Genomic DNA, 21,201 nt, shown 5'->3' with positions numbered 1-21,201 from the left:
CATAGCTGCTTTCAGTGTTTTCCTAAAAAGGTGAGTCTCTAGAGAAGCTAGTTAGTGATTTAAAAATCTGGTCTTACCTCTCAGTAGTCAAGTCATTAAAATTAAGTGAGGGAACTTAAGTGACATGTAAAAATCACAAAAGAACTTCGAGCCCACAACATTCGTGTCTCACACTTTGTCCTTAGAGCAACTTGCAGACAAGGGCTCTCCTCCCTTGGGTGCAGTTGACTGAATTAGAGAGGCTAATGTTCTAGGACTTGGTTTTGAAGTCTTAAGTGAATAAAACCACACTTAACAACTTCTGTAGTAGTCAAATGGGGAAAGAACGATCACTTTTCATGATTCCATGATGAAGAGGAATGAAATGGTTGTGTGATCGAAGTACAGGATAGTTAAGCTGAGCCACGCCTTTTCTACTTCCGTTAACATTTACATGTAAGAACTCTCATTTGCTTTTCTGTTTTAATAGCTGTTGATGTAAAGTGATATTTTAAGTAGCATGTTTATTCTAATACTAAGTTTTGGTAGTTTAGGATTAAATGACGTACACTGAAGAGTGTGTGTGTGTGTGTGTGTGTAGGGGATGGTGGTGGTTCTCGCGACGCGTTCTAGGTTCTGACCACCACATGCTCGGCCCCAGGTATCCTGAAATCCGCCCCTCTCCTGCTCCCTGGGAGGCACGCACTCAATGCAGGCCTGCTGGCCGCCAGTGTGGGTGGAATCGTCCCGTTCATGGTGGACCCTAGCTTCACCACCGGCATCGCCTGTCTGGGCTCCGTGTCGGCGCTCTCTGCTGTCATGGTGAGTAGTCAGAGACGGAAAGCACTTGCTTGCCGCGGAACTGGGAGTATTCTGTTAGAGTACAGTCCAGCCTTGTCCTGCCTCTTCAAGTCCCCTGGTGGAATAAAGGTCCTTTCAAATGATGTCATGTGTCTGTCTTTGTGGAATCTGGAAACCATAGAAAAGTGTGAGAAGAAATCACTCTCTCGACTCACTTATTCCTGTCAGTGTTGTCACATGTGACATCTTTATTGCTCTGGGGTCTTTTCGCCAGATCAGTGGGTTGGTGCACAGAATTTCAAAAGCCAGAGGTTTCAGTTCTGTTCATTAGGGCCCCGCTGTGTGACAGGCCCTATAAAATAGTGCCTTGGGGTTTATGTAGTGAGTGTCCAGGAGTCCCTGCCCGTTAGTTACTCTCACATTTGTTAGAAGCTCTGATACTAAACCAAGTAATCGTATAAGATGAAATGCACTGAACAAACCCTATGTGTTCAGGGAGACCTTTCAGGATAGGTTGGTCCTCTTCCTCTCCAGTTACTGCATTTAGCATGTGGATACATACAGTACTCCTTCGTTGTCTGTGGTCACAGTGTAGCGTTTTGTTACAGCACTCAGCTCTGTGTTCGTCACTGACTGCTTCGTGTCTGTCTAGTATACTCTATAGTGTATGCTTTGCAGACAAGGTTTTAGTTTAGAAATTTTAAAATCATTTACAGTGCTTAGTTCAAAGTTAGACATACAGTAATTGTTTAGTCACTCTGAACCCTATCCTCAGATTTTCAAACTAGTAAGATATTTTAGTTTTCGCTGCTTCAATTGGCAGCTGCAGGGTCTTGCTTATCAGCTAAATAAAACCATAAAAACTGGGAAATTTACTCTGTGCTGTTATTTTTCCCAAGCGTAGACCCCTCTCCAGTTTCTGCCCTCTTTTCATCACTGCCTTCTAGGGATTTAGGGATTTTGGGGGGCAGAGGAAGTGGTTCAGCGTTTGCACTTTTATGTCTGTGGGAGAGTCAGTTAGGTAGGGGGCACGCGATCATTACCTGCTGTGGAACTTACATGTAAATCTCTTAATAGAAAAACTGGGATGGTTACGTGCCACGATGCTCCGTGTCAGAGGTTTCTTTTTACTCAATTAACTTCGAGCTCCGCTCTGGTTTTCGTCCTAGGGTGTGACTTTGACGGCTGCCATTGGGGGTGCTGACATGCCAGTGGTCATCACCGTGCTGAACAGCTACTCAGGCTGGGCGCTGTGTGCCGAGGGCTTCCTGCTCAACAACAACCTGCTGACCATCGTGGGCGCGCTCATTGGCTCCTCGGGCGCCATCCTGTCCTACATCATGTGTGTGGTAAGGAACCAGTGACTGAAGGGAAGGGAGAGGGAGTTCTGAAAGTGATGACCTGTTTGTCATTTCTTTTATCTGCAGTAAGTATAGATAATTAGGAAGGTTCAGGATTAAGATAAAAATCTTCTGAGTGCCTCCATCTGGCGATCAACACTTAAGATTTTGATTTTTTTCCTTCTGTTCTTTTTCTTTGTGTATTACCTATCTGTGTGTTTACTTACCATACTGTACACTGTTTTACATTTAATTTTTTACATCTTACAGATTACAGTCTTGCCACTTTCCTGTCATTAAAATGCTTTTTAAATATTATTTTACTGATGTATCGTATGGATATACAAGATTTATTTAATTTTTCCCTAATGTTAGACCTTTAAGGTTGTTTGATTTTTATTTTTCTTCTGACATAAATACATATTTGGCACTTCTGATTTTCATCTTAGGATCGACTGCTAGAAGTGGACTGGTGTGCTCATTTTAAGGGCTCTGTCTATTACTGCCATGTGTTTCCCAGAAAGCTTGCTCCAATTTGTACTCCCACCGGTTATCTGTGAGAGTGCCAGTCTTGAAGTTTTGTGGTCAGCATGATTTAAAAAAAAGAGGAAAAAATTAACAAGACAAATACTTCCTAGCTTCATTTGTTTCTCATCTTGATGGCAAGAAGAATCCTGCAAATAATTAAAAGTTTGACTAGAAAACTTTTTCAAGTTAAAGATATTATTCTCTGAATAATAGTTTTGAATGACTGTGAAAGGAAGAGCATGAAACTGAGTGAAATCAGAATGTGATTTTATACCTGTTAGTAATTCAGGCAGAAAAAAGATATTCCACCTTCATTCTTTAATTACAGTGGAAAAAACCTTATTTTACAACTTAGAATTTCTCTTATGTTTTAGTTGAAAATCTTTATGTGAATTTAATGCTGAAGTTATCTTTTCATAATAAAAAATTAGTTTTTTGGGGGCCATATTGTAAAAACAGAGTTTGAAAGCCTAAGTTCAAAATAAGCTGAGAGGTTTTAAAATTAAATCCCTCAAGTTGTTCAAGGAATTTGGAAAGGTGTTTCCTATTTGAAAACTATCATGCTTTGGAATTTTTAAAAACAAATGCTTATGAGGAAGAAAAAGTTTATTCAGTTGTATTAGAAATAGTTTTCTCTAAATATGAACTCTCAATCCTTAGCGTTGACTTTGCTTCATTCAGTGAATTTGAATGACCAGCAGGGGGCAGCAGATTACCATTAATTACTGATTGTAAAATTAAATGGGAGGGTCTGAATTTTAACAAGGCCAGTGGCATATTGATGGGTAGAGGTGGGAAGAACTTGTATATGGTTCTTGAAGTGTCAGCATAAGATACCTTCTTATTCTTTTTTTTTTCTAATGGTTTTCTTTAGGTTCTTGAGTTAATAGTATTTTGCAAATTTCTACCTGTGTCTTTTATTTCCTCTTCTTTACCTCCTTTATTTAGTTTCTTTTATTGTTGGTTATAGTAAGTATAGTAACTTCTGCAGTAGCAGTTTTACAGCAGTAACTAGAAGAAGGTGTAAAAGGCCCTTGTTAAAATACCCTTCTCTACATGTGCTTCTGTGATTATATCATGTTTCTCTTAAATTTTTTCCATTCTTCGATATTTCTTGATCTGTTTTCTCTAGTTCTTCTGTGTATTTTCTTTCTATTTCCACTGCCTCCGTCCTGCCATTTACTGTCAGCATCCCTCAGTTATTTTTTATCCTTATACTGTATGTAAGGCTAAAAAGGTATTTTCATAGCCATCTGGGACCATAAGCTTCACACTGGGTCAGACTGACGCTCTGTTTGTAATAGCCAGTTGTAGTAACTTGGATTCAAGAACAGATGAAGCTTTACTTTAAAAAAAATTATTTAATTATGAAAATAAGAGATGTTTAATGTGGGAAATTTGGAAGAAAGTGGGAAAGGATAAATAAGGATATAAAATAATCTATAGCCCCCTTGCCACTTAGTTGTTTATACTGAATATTCTAATTCTAGTCTTTTTTCATATACATATGCTTTCTATGTTAAAGTTTAATTTTTTAACGAACAAATTTTACTGTGTGCATGTTTTTATAACACGAAGATATACCATAATTTTATTTATCCAAGTCCATGTTATTTCTCCTTGTACATCACTGAGGATTTTCTCAGGTCAGATTCTGTAAGTACATTTACTTGGTCAAACGGAGTAAAAATCTTTTTGTTGGCTATTGATGTTGTTAAATTGATCTCCACAAAGGACTCTCTAGTCAGGGCTCCAGCAGTGGGGTGTGGGTGCTTGTCTGACTGAACACTTTCTACTCCTATGTCTTATTATAAGATGTCATCATAAGACAGCAACAAAAAATAAGCCTGCCATGTTTTTCAGTTTTGAAGACAGACATTTCCTTTCCTTTAAAATATTCCTGCTCTCTGACTTTTCATGTGAATCTTCGTTGATTTTTCTCTTTATTATGATAAATTGTTTATTTCTTAACAAAAAAAAATTTATTGTAAGAAATAGTTTCTTCATGGCTTGTGCTTAGCAGCTCAGAGTAATTCATAATAATAAAAGTGAAATAGCTGCTTATACTCGGGCATATTGCAATATGCTGGGTACTTTACAAATATTAACTCATTTAATCCCCAAACTAATTCTGGAGGTAGGAAATATTCTCATTTTACAAGGAAGGTATTTTGAGACACCATTTATTATTTGCCTTTGGGTTTATGAAGCCTGCCCTAGCACCTGGCACATTCAAATGAATATAATACTTGTTAAATGGACATTAGATGAATACTTTATTAGCTCATTTCACACTTGAAATCTTCTCAGATAGGTTATGGTAGCAGATAGACTACCACCAGTCCATATGTATTAGTATTGCTAGTATGTTTACCTTCAGTATTTTCTTATTTATTGGCAGAAACATGCAAATCCAAACCAGAACAGAGTGGTTTTGTTATGTGAGAGGGAATGGAATGAACCCTGTGTAATCAGCATCCCTAAAGCTGACTTTTTGTTCTGACAATTCTTTTGGGTCTCCTCTGAGCCTGATGCTTTGGTTACACAACACCCAATATTACAAAAACTGAAAAATGTTGACAGTGTCCAAACAACTAGCTCAAATGAATGGTTTTCTTTATATCCAGATGTCATATAGACACTAACCTCTTTATGATTTTGTAGTCCGTTTGCTTGAGATAGTGTCCAGATTTCCTGGGACACAGAGGGCTCCCGGAAATGGGACAGCATTTTCAGGCCATATTTTCTGAATTTTGCACTTTGCTTCCAAATGAAAATAGAGCAGGATGAAGTAGGTCAAAGCCAAACCCAAAATAATTTTTTTGGCTTTGTGATCAATTAGCACCTACAAAGCATTGAAGTGAGAGATGCTGATAAATGGTATGTATGTTGTTATTGCTTTGGTTTTGCCTGTTTTATGACCTTTCCTGTGTTTTTCAGATTTATTTGTCAGCTTGCTTGGAATTATGTGAATTAAGGGTCTCTTTAAAGTAGCATACAATTTTCATTATAGAGTTTAGTAACTTAAAAGGAACAGTCTTGACAGTGTTGCAAATACTTTGTCTTGGAAGCTGGGAATTCTTCAATCTGTGGATCAGTGGTCACGGGTTAGTCTCATTAATCACTTTAGTAAGCAAAAAAAAAGAAAAACAAAAAGAAACAAAACAAAGCCCTAAACCCTAAATATTTGTCGTGAATATGATGCTGCAATGGTAGATTCAGAGATGAAAAATAATTTAGTAAGAGACCACGTGGAATTAGCTTCATGGTGATATAATTGTGGATATGTGTTTAACAAGTTGACTTTGATTTGTTAAACTACTGTGTGGCTCCCCCCATTTTTTTTCTGAGATACCATCAGAAGTGCGTACACATTAACAAAATATCCTCAGAAATTCTTTTCTTCTCCTCCATTCAGTTTTATAGGAAGAAAAGAATGGTTCCTTTTAAACTAACTTGGAATAAAGTGGTCATATTCTACATCATGTTTCTCTGTTGTCTGTCCCTTTACAGAACTGTGTGATGCAGGTGATGGAGACTCTTTGTACATTTGACTTTTTTTTTTTAAGTTATCTATGACAGAAATATCTCAATGTCTGAAATGTGCCTCTGAGTCACTTCTTAAGGGCAAGCATTTGGTAGAATGTATTTCTGGCAACTTAATTTCAGAATCCTGTACTTCAGAACTAGAAAGGGTTTATCAAAATCAACAAATGTTGACTGTTTGGGAAGTCTCAGGAGTGCCTACTTGGATTCAAGTATAGGAGACTACGTTAAGAATTTAAAACTTCATGTTGGATTGAGAAAGAGCTTAATTAAAAGCATTACTTTGACGTTTCTCTGACCCTCTTATCTGTTAATAATATGCATTAAGATTTTCTGGGCTTTATTTTATAAGTAATAATCTTAGATAAATTGACCAGACTCTAGGCTCTGTAAAATGTGACTGTTGTATCTGATCAATGAGGTTAGATCAAAAGAACAATCAAAAAAATTCTGACAACATTTTGATCTATCATCTTTGAAGTCTATAGTCTTGATAAGCCAGGTGTCTGCTCACCTGCTCTGCTCCGTTTCCTCCCTGCCTTTGCCTCTGTCCCCCTTCAGCCATACGTGTAAATGTCTCCCCGAAGGTGGTCGTGGGCTGGCCTGTCTTTGGGTGAGTGGCCATGTTTTTTTTCCTCTGATGTGTTACTTATCACTGAGAATCTCCAGGTGCTTTTTGCTTTTTAATAATAAAGCCTTGTCTGTTTTTTTTTTAAAACATATATTGACACTTATCTAGGTTTTAAATGGTATAAACAATGGATCAATCTTCTGCTTATTACAACCCTTAAAATAGGGTTCAGTTTTTTGAAATTTTTAACGAAGTGATGAATTCAGTTTTGATCATGTTGAATGACTGCTTCTAGTGTGTACAGTGATTTGAATTCTTAAAATGTTTTTGATTGCTAAAAACATCTAGCTTCCTGTTTTTTCTTTTCTTTTCTTTTTGTTTTTCTTTCTTTTTTTTTTTTTTGCTTTTACCACCACACTTCCAGAGTTCTACAAACAGTTGGCAAAATTAGATCAGTTATTGTCAGATATTCCAGTTGTGGTGTTTGTACATTGTTGGATGATTGTAAATGAGCACGCAGGAAATGCCTTATTCTTTTTTCCCCAAGATTATTTTTCTAGTTAAAAGGGTGGGTGCAGATTTTAATGAAGCAGTCTATAAACTTGCTCATCTGTGTTCTTAGAAGTGAACTATTTTAGAAGCCTAATGATGAATCCAGCCACTCTGTTATTGCTTCATGGAGCTGTAGTTGATTTGGCAAGTAAGACAGTAACAACTCCCACGTGTTTGTTTTCTTGACGACAGAGGGCAGCAGACTTCTAAATGCTACGGGTCCCTCCCTGATTCCTCCCTCTTGCCTCGTGACAGCTTGCAGCTGGTAGCAGAGTTCACCTGGCAGATCTGTGGAGTCACCTTGTAAAATTTCTTATAGCTTTCATTCTCTTTTACTCTGGTGAAATACAAGTCAGTATGGAGGCAGAACTTGCTCACTCAGTGCGCAGACAATAAAAACTAGTTCTGAGTTTTTCATGAATATGTTAATGTCCCTGGTAATTTTCCATTAAATTCTTTTTTAAAATTTATTTTTACTGAAAACATATCAGTGTACAGTTGATTTTATAGAAACAAATGATATGATTTCCCAAATATCTTCTTATCATTTAAATTTTTGAAATAATTTTCAGAAGCTAGGTCAGATTGATCTGGTTAAAATGTTTTAAATGATCAAATAAACCTCTTTAAATGATTCTGAATATCGTATACACAGGAGTCATACCATTTGCAAAAGTTACTTGAGTTGAACTCTCACAGCTGATCATTTTTGCTCTCCAGGCAATGAATCGCTCCCTGGCTAATGTGATTCTTGGAGGCTATGGCACCACTTCAACAGCTGGTGGAAAACCCATGGAAATTTCTGGCACACATACGGAAATCAGCCTTGACAATGCAATTGACATGATTCGGGAAGCTAACAGCATTATTATTACTCCAGGTAAAAAAACCCCAAACCAAAAAGCAAGCAAACAACCTATAATAGCGGTTATAATTGATTACATTGAAGTAACTTTCTTATAATAGGAAAAAACCAAATGAGAACTTCTTCATTTTGAAAACATAATGCAAATTTAGAAGCAGCCTTTTGATTACTAAGTGAAAAATACTAAGAATTCTTGGTTTAGGTTAATATTTTGGGAATCACATAGAGATTCTATAAATTGATGTAATGGGTTCTAGCCATGTCTTTCTGTGATTCTGTATAAATGTTTATTTAAATCCTCTTTGAGTCTTGATTATTTTTCCTCATCGATAATTCTGGGCCTATGTCAGGATTGAAATAGACAGTATATATGAAAGTGTCTAGCTCATTTGTTAAACTCACTTAGTAAGGGTTGGGGAATGTTAATGTCTTTTTTTTTTTTCAAAAGTAAGTATTTTAAAAAATCCTTGAGAATCATGTGATTTCCAAAAGATGAGGGAATATGGCCTTGAAGGAAGAATTTGGTCTAGGAGTCATAGTTTTGTTCTTGATTTTGCAAGTCTTTGCCCAACTCAATTATCTCTCCAGGCCTCAGTTTCCCAATTTTCTGAGTTTTGGCCCAGTTCTTTCTTATCACAGAATGCTGATATATTTATTACAGGCAACATGTTGGTTCCAGATTAGGATTTTAACTCTATCGTGCTATCGTGGGAATTTTCTGTGAAGAAAATCTATTGATTTGGCACGTGGATACTTTGCTTGTTGGTTATATACTAACACGTAAATAACAAACATTAGCAGAATTGAATGTTCAGACACAAGCCTTCTCAAGTGGGGGCAGTATCATTTTCTAGGGTCGTTTGAAACATGTGGGTTTGGGTTTTTGGTTGTCTTCAAGAAGGGGCACCTACTGTCAGCTAGACATGGGAGGAGGCGAGCTAAATGCTGTAGCACTTGGGACATTCCTGCATAGTGAATTGTCCCAACCAAAGTGCATTGAGAAACGTTGTGCTGGAGTGTGAAGGTGGAAAGTAAAGGACACATTCTTTTCCCTTTATGCTTTTTCCATCTAGTGAAGAAGTCAGATCGATATATAATGCAAGGTGGGTTGTGATAAGGGCTGTGTTTTTAAGTTCTTATTTGGAGACATTAAGTTGTGGCGGAGCTGGGACAAAGGACATGCTGACCTGGAGCTCAAATGACAGGCTGAGCCTGCAGATAGATTCGGAGTCATCAGATGGCCATTGAAGCCATTGGGTGGGCTGAGGTTTTCCCAGGAGAGAGTGAGTTGCCTAGTTAAACCCTGGGGAGCGTCACCATTTAAGTGGTTGGGGGACAGAAGGAGAAGATCTGTTCAGGGAAACTGACAATGTTAGGAGGGGAGCCAGGGGACTTTATGTGAGGGCGAGTCCAAGTGTGTACACAAGTGAGCGTGTGTATGTGTAGTAGATGGTGGGTGAGGAGGGTGCCCAGCAGCATCAGACACCACAGGAGACTGAGGAGGGACCATGAGATTCTGAATCTGAAATTTAGGCCAATATTTTTAAAAGTCTGTATTGTAAGTTTTTTGTTATCATTTCTAATCCTGTTAACAACTGCCTTTTTTGGGGGCATAAAAATATGTTTTGATCAAGAGAGAAATTGTAGTTCATAAAATTTCTAAATAAAAACAACATTCTTATGTCCTTAATGTTCCTTGTAGGCTATGGCCTCTGTGCAGCCAAAGCTCAGTACCCCATCGCAGATTTGGTAAAGATGCTCTCTGAACAGGGCAAAAAAGTCAGGTAAGTGCTTGCTGTGCATGTATGAGAGACGGGAGACGTAGATGACCTCTTTTGAGGTGACTGTTTCTTTGGGTGGGGTTTTCCTCTGTAATGTGCGGTAGAGAGACTAAGTTGTAAAAAGCCTTAGTCTAGCCACAGTCTTACTACCCAGTTTTTGCTGCCTCTGTCTAATATCATCGACCCTAAATAGAGGTTCTTTTTAGAAAGGGAAATTTTATTGTACTAAGTTCCAGGATATTTATCCCTGTGGAAAAATAGAAACCCGGTTTCTGGAAGGAGGTCAAGCAGAACATTTGAATTATACCAAGTTGTGTCTTTTTGGTTACTGTTGTTCACACTGAAGAAAAACATCTCAAACGAGAGATTGCTGAAGAGTGAGACCAGGTGGTGAAGCTGGGCTGGTTAATAGTTGACTGATTCAGCTCTCACACCCTGAGGCTGAAAAAGACTGCGGAATGATTTCTTTTTCTAAGACCGTATGCTTTTTGAAATGTGAACTAGAGCGGCAGCTGTACCTGCCTCTTGCCATTTGGGCACTGGACTCTGCCCTTGGGTGGATATTAAGCAGAATCGCAATAGTTGAGGACTCTGCATTTCTAGATTATTCCCCATGAACTGGGATAAAGGGTTTGTGGGATGTAAGAATGGGGCTGGGGGTGAGGAACCCTTGCAGTACTTTGCATCTGTCCTGTGTACCTTTGGACCCATATTCTGGAACTCTGCTGTTAGGAGTCAGTGAAGGTACTGTCTGGAGTTGTCCCTGGGAGCATGAGAGCTGCCTGCTGTGTGGGGAAACTGGTTCACTAGCAATTTCATTGACATGATACCATATGTCAGAGCAACAAGGTAACTATTATTTATTTTTATTTTTTTAACATTTTTTATTGGTTTATAATCATTTTACAATGTTGTGTCAAATTCCAGTGTTCAGCACAATTTTTCATTCATTCATGGACATATACACACTCATTGTCACATTTTTTTCTCTGTGATTTATCATAACATTTTGTGTATATTTCCCTGTGCTATACAGCGTAATCTTGTTTATCTATTCTACAATTTTGAAATCCCAGTCTATCCCTTCCCACCCTCTACCCCCCTGGTAACCACAAGTCTGTATTCTCTGTCCATGAGTCTTTAGATTCCACATATGAGTGATCTCATATGGTATTTTTCTTTCTCTTTCTGGCTTACTTCACTTAGAATGACATTCTCTAGGAGCATCCATGTTGCTGCAAATGGCATTATGTTGCCGGTTTTTAATGGCTGAGTAGTATTCCATTAACTATTATTAAATAAAATTAGTTTGTGCACCAGGATGTTCATGTATGTTGACAAAATTGTTAACGTCTGTTAATAAAAATTCCTTTTAGACATCAATCTTGCATTTTTGTCTGAAGGCAGATGATAAGAAAATAAGTCAAACAGTGTGCCTAGAGCTAGTCAGACCACCTATGCCAGGCTGGATGCAGAATCCTTCTCTTCAGCTGGGATATCCCAGATATTAATAGCAGTAAAAGGGACTCTGATGATGACAGCAGAGGGTTATCCAAAATGTTTTAGTGTCAGCTGAATTTTATTTCTTCCTGTGTTTCCATCCTTTTTTCCTTTTCTCATTCTCTACCTTCCTGTGATCTATAGGGAGTCTGTATTTTTTAAATACACAGGATCAGAATATTTTGTGGTAGGACCAGCATTTCTGTGATGTAGGTGTTTTCGATGTTTAGTAAAATCTTAGATGAATTGAAGGTAGAGAAGACAGAAGATGAGAAAAGGTACTGACTTTGTTTTTTGATTTTCATGTAGGCGGTCTCATTTTAGTAACTTTTTTCTGTTTTCATGTAGCGTATTAAACTGTGCTTCCCTTTCAGTCCTACTCCGACCACTTAAAGCATTTGCAGACCTACAAGTGGAAAGGACGTGTTACTGAATCTTTAATAATTTTCCTAAAAAGAAATTGTTTCCCTTTATTCAGTCCACATGTGAAAAAGTCTAATGTATTAGTAATGCCTTCTATCACCACATAAATGTTTAGATGAGTGGCAATCATAACAAAACAGAGAAAGACGGCTTTCATGTCTTAGTTATCCTTAGGGAAGGGCATGATTACTTTGACATACCTCTCTTATGTCCTGTTGGTCAGCCCAGCTTAAACAGACATCTTGGAAAATCAGTCCAGTGTTAGATAGATGGGTGCAGAGTTGGAGAACATCTTACAAGTTTGACGGCTTGATGGAAGGCAAGATGTGAAAGGAAAGGAATTAGAAGGATGGAAGAAAATCATCTGAAAAGGAAAGGGATAAAACAAATGAAATTTTAGTTTCTGACCTGATTAAAATTTGAATTTTATCCATGAGAACCTAGTATAAACTGCTGTTTTAGGAGGATTTTGGTTAGACATATGTGAATAGTTTTCAGGTATAATTTGTTTTTCATCGATGTAATTTTGTGAATAGAATATTAGGCTTTTCATGAGAGAGCTTTTAATCGTTACATATAATTGTCATCAATTGTTCAAATAAAGTATTAATAAATTATTACATAGGATCAGAATAAAATTAGTGGTCAGCCTGACTTCTCTGTGAGTTAGGAAAAGTTAGCCATTTATATTGATCTATTTCATATTAAAGATGAAATTATATATTTATATATTCAATTTTTTTTTTACTGTAATGAATTTTCAACACAGGCTTTTTAATAAGTTAAGTTAAGTCTCACATTTGAATTGAATGGGAAGGAACAGTTTTTGTTAACATGATGACAGTAGATTATCATATTTTTCCTTTCTAGCTTCTGCGTGGGGATTTTTTTTTAATTTGAAGGGAATTGTAGCAACTTTGTTGATTTTGCTTTATGTCTGTCATCATCTTTTCATAGGAGAAATGCGGATTTTCTTTATGAAGTTAAGAATATGTGTGTACATAGATGCTAGCTTTCTTTTAAGAGGCAAATGTCTGCTTGAACAAGAGATGGCTGCATTGGTTACCTCGTATTTTAATGAAATAAATCTGTATTTACAGTTTGCCGTAATTTGGTCCTTTCATCACTCTGCGGCGCTCCCACGGTGTTCATTGAGCACAGCTGCTGGGCCTCTGCTGTTAGCAGATCTTTGTGCCTCAGGACCCCAGCAGGCCCAGCATCCAGATGTGGTGACATACTCGCACACATTCCCTGTGGAAACGTGCCAGTGTGGACATACGACTGTCATCAATTAGTTATGCCCAAGTGGTACCAAGAAAAATTGTGTCTGTCATACAGTCTGTCTGGCTTCATGGCCCGTGATTGATTTAGAGACACTCCTGTTTTCCTTTACTTTGGCCATAGTCATAACATGCTCACAGAGAGCTGAGATTATATAATGAAGCACATGGCATTTCACGACAAGGGCTCATTTCAGAGCGTCATGGAAGTTCACTGACTTCGCCGTTCTTTAGTGGCCAGGATATTGTTGCTTCCCGGTTGCCCGGAACGCTGGGCTAGCTTTCCTAACTCAGGCTTGATCTCTCAAAACATTTTATTACAAAAATCTTAAGGTTACAGGAGGACAGACTTTTTTTTTTAATTTCCCAGTCTTTGTATTGATGTGATAGGCTTTTCATTCCAAAGCTGAGATAGTTATTCCCAATGAACAATTCTTAGAAAGAGATGGAGTTTTTCTCTTTTTGCAATTAATCCCTGCTTGATTTTCTTTGTATAAAGCATTATTGCTTTTGCACTTATAAAGCCGCCTTTTAACTTCTTTGGTTGGCTCACTGATGTGATATATTGCTTTCATGTTAATTTCACCTGTATCTTTCTGTTAATAATTAGAAGTTATTAACAATTATTAATTATTAGAAATGTATTACCAGATACTGAGAATACAAGGCTGCATAAGCCCAATTCCCACACTCAAAAGTTTATAAAGAGAACAAATCTATAAACAAATGCATTAGTGAGTGAACTCCACTTAATGTGATAGTGTGCTAAGAAAAGGAGGAGGAGGAGTAGATAACTGTCCAGGGAACATTTAAAACTTTTTATACTACTCATAACATGATATTTTTCTGCAGGTTTTAAAAAATAAATATTTAATTATTTTTTTCATCCTCTGCCTAAACACATCTAGCTGCCAGTGGTACTTGCAGTTTAGTAGTGTTTTACGGTCTTGTGTGACATGGCTACAAATTTAAATGTTATTTTTGCTAAGAAATCCATTCTTTGAAGCTACTTGAAGATGAAATATTTTGTTAATCTGACTGGATTTTCCTGTTTTTCATGGATTAAATATAATTCCAATAAAATTAGTTCAGCTTTCTTGCATTTGTTATGTTTTGGGGTGCAGGAAGGGCTAGGGCATGCAAATTTGTTAAGTAATAAAGATACATGCTTTGGAAGAGAATAGCAGTTAGGCCAGATAAAAGATCCAGTATAGTGTTTTGAGTAAAGAAATAGACATTATTTATGAGTTTCTTGCCAGCTTCGCAGTACTTTCTTTTTGGCCATGACTGTTCATGTTAATGACCATTCACTGTATGAATAATTATATAGTACTTTGTGCCAGGCACTGTTCTAGGTCCTGAGAGTGCATCAGTGAATCTGAAGATCAAAATTCCTGATCCTGTGGCTTTTATATTTGCTAGGAGGTTAGTTAATAGGTGTTAAGATATTCTGAATGGAAGACATAACATCATTGTGTTTCCAATTCAGATGACAGTTGAAACGGGGAAAAACAGCTAGAACATAGGCTATTGTGTCAGAGTTTCAGAATTCCAACTGGCTCTATTTGGTGATGAGTTAGCCAGTGCTTCTGGTTTTCTGAAAGAGTGTGGCTTGTTTCTTTGCACTTTGCCCTGAGCCTGCCTTCTTGTAAAACACGGTGGCAGTAGGGTGGGTGTGGTAAGAGTCATTGTGAAATTCATCAAATGAGTGAAACTTTTGGTAGAAGAAAGGAAAACCAAAGAAAGCATGTGCATTCCCTCACATCTCTAGTCAACCTGTTGTGTAGAATTGCCAGGAATCCCTCTGATCAAAGGTGTCTGTTGTGCTCCAGGAAAGAGGCTGTCTTCCTCCTGGATTCTGACTGTTGACTAGACTACCTTTGACTTCATGTTGTCCACAGCACATTGGTGTGGTAGAAAGAACAGAAGGCTGTGTTAAAAGTCTGTGATTTAGGTGCTTTGCAAGGGGAGGTAATTAGGTTTTACTTATTTATTTATTTTATTGATGGAGGTACTGGGGACTGAACCCAGGACCTTGTGCATGCTAGGCATGTGCTCTACCACTGAGCTATACCCTCCACTTCCCCTTAGGTGCTTTGAAAAGGCTCTGCCAGCCATACCATTCTAGGACTCATTCTTTGGAAATTATTGTCCCCATGGTTCAAGGGGAAACTCTCACTGTTGTTGGAAACCAGTGCCTCTGACCATCAGGGTGGCTTTTGGCTTCTAGTTCTAGTATTAGTTATAATAAACTCTTGAGCTGACTTTTGTCAATGAGGTTCATGTAAACATGGCAGAGAATAAGTAAATAGAAGCCTTCTTCTCATTTCATGTTCAAATTCTTCAGTATCTTGCTAATAATTTCCATTTTTATGGTGCTCACTAGCCATTGCGTTCCAAGAATCATTCAATAGCATCATTAAAATTATTCAGACAGAAAGATGAAATAGTGTATATATTATTTTTACTAAATCTCTGCAATATGCTAGCGTATAATATTCTAGAACATTAGAGGCAAATAGAATTTTCGTTTTTCCTCTAATGTCACTTTTCATAGTCTTGTCGGCTATTTTGAAACAAAAACCTTGTCAGTAGTCATACAGTTTCTGTTCTGGGCTTAGCTGGATTTGGTTCAGTGGTGGAACAGCCAGATTTGGGCACAATCTGGAATAATTTCGTCAGGGTGGAAAAGGCGGTGTTGGGACAGGGCTCTACAGAGGGCTGCATCGATGTTTTCACTAGATCATCTGACCTGATCCTGTTTGGATGACTTCTCATCTTTTGGGTGGCCTAAGTGTCACAGGCCACATGTACAGATGGAAAATGTGACTGTAGCTTTCTGTCACACATGTCCTCACTCACAGTCATAGAACAGGTTCTATTCTGTATTAGAAGCACTGCCCCTAAGACATTTTTATAAGCTCTTCAACATTCATAATTTTTTCCTGAAGAAAGGCTGTGGATGAACACCAGATTTCAGATGAGAGTTCAGCCCTTAATTGCCTTCCAAAAAAAGAAAGGTACACAATGTTCTCTAATTCTGGCTGTTGGAAAGTTCTAGGAAATTAAAAAAATTTTTTTTTCATTCGGAATTGTAAGAGTGTCATCTCAACCACTGCTTCTAAGGAGTATGATCACAATCTCAGAAAGCTGGGTGTCTACCCTTCTGTGTAGGAAGCCTTGCCAACAAGCTGATTCCACAGCCTTTCTCGTTAATCAGTTTTTGTGGACTACAGCTGCTTCATCAGGAAGATTTTTTTTTTTTCCCATTTGTAAGTTACCATGTTTCTCTTCAGATGGATAGGCTGACCCCACCCGACTGGTCCCAGCCTTTTCAGCAGCAAGGATAATTTGTGTGACATTTACCCTGCTTCATATTTTGTAAGGTTTTACTCTAATTTACTAAAATTACTTCTTTAAAAAATAACTTTTCCTTGTGCTTTTAATAAGTGACCTATAGCTGTCAATCAGAAGTTCTGATCAGAATGTGATGAACCAAAGATACTTCTTTTCCAATCCTTTCATATTTTTCACAGGTGAAATGCAAATTTAATTAAGAAAATATTGAATATATAACACATCTTTTAATTACCTCCACGAACCCTCCTCAGAATGCAGCACTGCCACATGCAAACATTGAATATGAAGGTCCTTCAAGAGGCAGCCCATACCAGGGACTCTGTTACATCTGCAGGAAATTCCCAGCCTGTTTTGTGACAGAATAGAGTGTACAAATAACTGGTGTTATTCTAAAAAAGGAGTCCTGCTTTAGGAATCAGTTTGATTGGAGAATCTTATTTTAACTCTTAAGGTTTTATTGATTTATAAATATTTATGATTAAAAACAGGAAGGATATGTAGGCTTTTAACAATGAACTCTTTTTATTTTCCCTTTGTTATATCTTTTTCTTAGTTAATTTGTCAACCACCTAAGAGCTTAGAATAACATGTTTAGTAAAATTGTGTGATGATGGTATTGAGAAGGCAAAATTCTAAAATGCTGTCATTGTTCTGTATACAGTTTGATTTGAAAATATAAAACAGTGAGAGAAAGGAAATTAACCCTTTGAACATCTTGAGTATGAAAGTAGATTTTGCACAGTGACACACAAAACGTATCACCAAATAGTTGAAGGTTGTAAAGAGACCTAAAAAAAAAACGTGGAGATCCTTTCCTCTGTTTATAATAGCAGGAGGCTGCAAAATGGAGAAAACACACCGGTATTTTAGTACAGGGCCCAGCAGTCCCTGTAGTTTCTTTCTTTTACTGTTGACTTGGGATACTTGGCTCTTCTTCATGTTTTACTGCTAAACTCAATCTGGATATTTCCATTATGCAAGAAGGGAAATGTAGTTTATCTGAACAGTTGTAGTGGGATCCATGTGGTGAATGTTTTATACTCTTTAAAAGTCCTACATGTCCAGGAACAACTGGGGTGACGCAGCCTGGCCGGGACATTGTGTCTGCATGGCCCACGGTCATGAGAATTCACGTCGTTGTGTCCCCTTTAGAACATGTGACACCTGGAATCTAATTGGAGGTTGTGAAAAAGTTTAAGAATGGGATTTATGCCATCATGAACTATAGAAGAGGCTGGCTTAAAAAATACGGTGTTTTTTGAATTGCTCCTTTACCAAACTGTACCTATTTCACGTGGTGTTTATGAGTAGCTCTTCTATACATTTTTATTTGTTTTTATTCTTTCTTGGATAATTTAAAAGTCTCTGAAGATTGGGTTGTTTCATTGGAGTATATTGTTCCACCTTTTTTGAACTGTGCCTGGGTCTATTTTTAACTGGCGGCTGAGGCTTTAGCTTTTATTATATACTGTCCCACGAAAGACTTTATTGCTTTCATGTTTGAGAGAAGAAAAATAGCGAAAAGTGGTTAAATTTTTCTTGCTTCAAACTATAACATGTATGTGCAGTCGAACTGTAACAATTCTACTTAGTAAAAAAGAAAGAGGAAAAAAAAGAAACTAAGAATGAAAAAAAAATTTTTTTTCTTGCTTCAAGATAATTGAAGAGATTACCCTGACTTGTTGATAACATTTGTTGTATCTGTCAGTCAAGGAAACATTAATTTTTGGCCTTAATAGTATCTATAGAAGGGTTAAATGTGGCCTTTTGAAACTTGACACTATTAAAGTAAATGTGAACTTGAATACTAGTTACGACCAAGTTGACCAATGAGTCAGTGTTCACATTTATTGGCTTCAGTCTATAGTGACTATACAGTTTCTCTAGTTTTTTCATGTGGTTTCAAGTACAAAGAATTTCTGGCTTTTATTGGATCATGTTGATATTTACTGGGATTTCAAGGTAAAGATTAGAAAACCAATTCAGAAAATGTTGACATCAAACCAACATTTGTTTTAATGTAAAAGTGTGTGTTTATTTTCATATAAATGACCAATGACTAAATACAGATGAGCATTTATATTATAAAAATGTATTTCAATAGAATATTATAATGGCAGGTTACATTTCTTAAAGGCTATGTATGCCAGACATTGGTCTAAAGTGCTTTGTATAAAAAGCTCTTTACATGAACTATCTCACTTAAATCTCACAATAATCCTCTGAAGAGGCTTTATTATCAATCCCATGTACACATGAGGAAAGTGAGGGACACTGAAGTAAATTGTCCAAATGTTTTGAACCCGGGCAGTGGCACTCTATAGAGCTTTTAACTGCTACTCTTTCCTACTTCCCTAAATTCTTTCTCTAAACAGAGACGTAGAAAGTTTGAGTCAGTGTACTTTACTGGGCACACTGTGTTACTTGAAACCCTGTCCTTCCCTCCCTCCCTCCCTTTGTTTGAGTTGCTATAATAGAGTGCCAGGTACGGTGGGAACTGATAAATAAGACATGGCTCCTGTTCTCGAGTTGCTCCCAGTTTGGAGAGCACAGTTATCAACCAGTTGTTATGAAGCAGAGCATCGTGAGGAGGAGGTGCAGAAAGAGTTACAGGAGTCTGGAAGATCCTTCTGTGACCTCATTTGAGTAGTTATTCTCTGTCCATAGAATTATGTTGTGGACTTGGGACAGCTCATCCTGTTTTGTTAGGCATGTATACAGTAATTTGCGTGGTTCAGAGTGAAGAACTAAAAGCCTGGTAGGCTTTGCATTTTGGAATTCTGGATATTCTTCATGTGATGATGGAACACTGATGAGCTTTGGCCATCAGTTCCTGGAAACTGCCGGTCATGGGCAACCAATAGCTGATATAATTAACTTTAATCCATGCTTTGAAGATTAGCCAGTTGGCATGGGCCAGGATTGTTATAAATTCACATTGACTCATCAACATGCACATACATATTTCTACAAACTTACTGTGTTCTGTCATTTCTCTCAAAACATTGGCATTCTCTTGAAATAGCCTTGTGTGTGTTTTTCTCCCACTTCAGAGTCTTGAAGTTTAGTATAATAAATTATTATGCAAACAGATACAAAGTGATCTGTCCTTTGGGATTTTCAGCATAACATGTTGGTTAGCTTTATGATTATTTACCTTTTCCAATTAGCTCAACAGAAACATTTCTTTATGCAGTCTGCAGCTAATCAAAAATTACAGTAATAACAAATACATTTAGAGGTCTTTAATTTCTAATTTGGTCCAAGACACTTCAGTTAAAGCACAAAGATGATGACCAGATGGATTAATTTAAAGATAAGCAAAGGCAGTATTAAAAACAAATAAAAACTTAAAATAAAAAAAAAATTATTGGAATCAAGGAGGGATACAAAATTGAAGCACAAAAGTAAATCACAAAGTGTATATTGGTTTTTTCAGCTAAAATAGAATCCCTAGTTCATGGAAGTTTAGGACTGGAAAGGAAGTTTGTGGTAGGGTGAATAATGGCCCCAAAGATACCCACCTCCTAACCCCCCAAACCTGTGACTGTGTTACCTTATATGGCAAAAGGCACTTTGTAGATTTAATGAGGATTTGGAGGTGGGGAGATGATTCAGAATTATTTGGGTGGGCCCATGTAATCACTAGGGTCCTTGTAAGAGAGGGGAAGGAGGGTCAGAATCAAAGAGATGTGACAATGGAAGCAGAAGTCAGAGTGATGCAGCCTCAAGCCAAGGAATGAGGGCAGCCTCCAGAAGCTGGAAAGGGCAAGGGATGGATTTTCCCTCTTGAGACAGAGCCTCTAAAAGAAATGCAGCCCTGCCAATGCCTTGATTTTAGCACAGGGAAACTGATTTTGGATGTCTGACCTCTGCAACTATAAGAAAATCAATTTGTGTTGTTTTAAGCTACTGAATTTGTGGCAGTTTGTTATGTCAGCAATAGGAAGCTAACACAGACCTTAAATCCCGTGTAGCACAATGACTCAGTTTTTCTGAAGTCTCACCAGTCAGTTTTTGGGAAGAGAAAGGGACCTGGGGGAAGCAGGAAACATTGTTTGTGCTCAGAAGGATTGGGAGAATAGGAGGAATTTTTGGTATCCAAGATTTACTATGAACATCTCAAAAAAACACCAATTCATTGCAATGAGTAGTATAGGACTGAAGCAGGGCAATGTCTTGCAGTTATTCTGGGCTCTCTCTTCCTAGTGGTTTTGATCCTTCCCCCTCCTCCCATAAATGAAGGGCTGTCTCAGCCACCATAACTGCCTTGATTATGTCCACTTCCAGCCAACCATCCTTTGCATTTATTTGTGAAATGCCCTTGAATCCATTTTGTGCTGAGCTGGTGGTGCATCAGCTCCGATGAATGAACCCTTACCCTCCCTGATCCACAGCAGAGAAGGCAGAAACTTTCCCTAACTAGGGCATTTGTTCTAAATTGTTGACAGAATTTTTTTTTTTTGCATTTGAAGACAATTTTCTGTTTAATGAAAATGAGGAATATTTTGTCAGCTTCCGTTTTATTTGGTCTGCTTGAAATCGCGTTTTGCCTTTTTTCTAGCCAGTTGATCTTTTTTCACTTAGAGTGTGTTCTTTTCTAAGTCGTTAGGTATTTTGTGTTTCTGTTGAACCGTATCCAAGTGCTCTCTGATCTTTTAAGCTGCAACTCCCT

General features: G+C 37.6%; 1 protein-coding gene and 1 long non-coding RNA gene across 6 annotated transcripts in view; one reads left to right on the top strand and one right to left on the bottom strand.

The window, feature by feature from the left end:
* NNT (nicotinamide nucleotide transhydrogenase) overlaps nt 1-21,201 on the top strand; it is an 89,406-nt gene that overhangs the window by 59,342 nt on the left and 8,863 nt on the right. For all 5 annotated transcript variants that reach the window (XM_072958734.1, XM_031676185.2, XM_031676190.2 and 2 more), the window contains 4 exons: nt 641-801; nt 1,950-2,129; nt 8,038-8,197; nt 9,885-9,966. In XM_072958734.1, coding sequence (XP_072814835.1) covers nt 641-801; nt 1,950-2,129; nt 8,038-8,197; nt 9,885-9,966 — 583 coding nt within the window. The remainder of the gene's footprint in view (nt 1-640; nt 802-1,949; nt 2,130-8,037; nt 8,198-9,884; nt 9,967-21,201) is intronic.
* The window catches only part of LOC140695699 (uncharacterized), a 74,611-nt gene continuing 65,501 nt past the window's right edge, over nt 12,092-21,201 (bottom strand). The window contains exon 4 of the long non-coding RNA XR_012071506.1: nt 12,092-12,250. This is a non-coding gene — a long non-coding RNA (uncharacterized lncRNA). The remainder of the gene's footprint in view (nt 12,251-21,201) is intronic.

Source organism: Vicugna pacos, chromosome 3, assembly GCF_048564905.1.
Source record: "Vicugna pacos chromosome 3, VicPac4, whole genome shotgun sequence".
In the NCBI taxonomy this organism is placed as follows: domain Eukaryota; kingdom Metazoa; phylum Chordata; class Mammalia; order Artiodactyla; family Camelidae; genus Vicugna; species Vicugna pacos.
The sequence above is the reverse complement of the archived record's forward strand: the minus strand, read 5'-3'. Positions and strand labels throughout refer to the sequence as shown.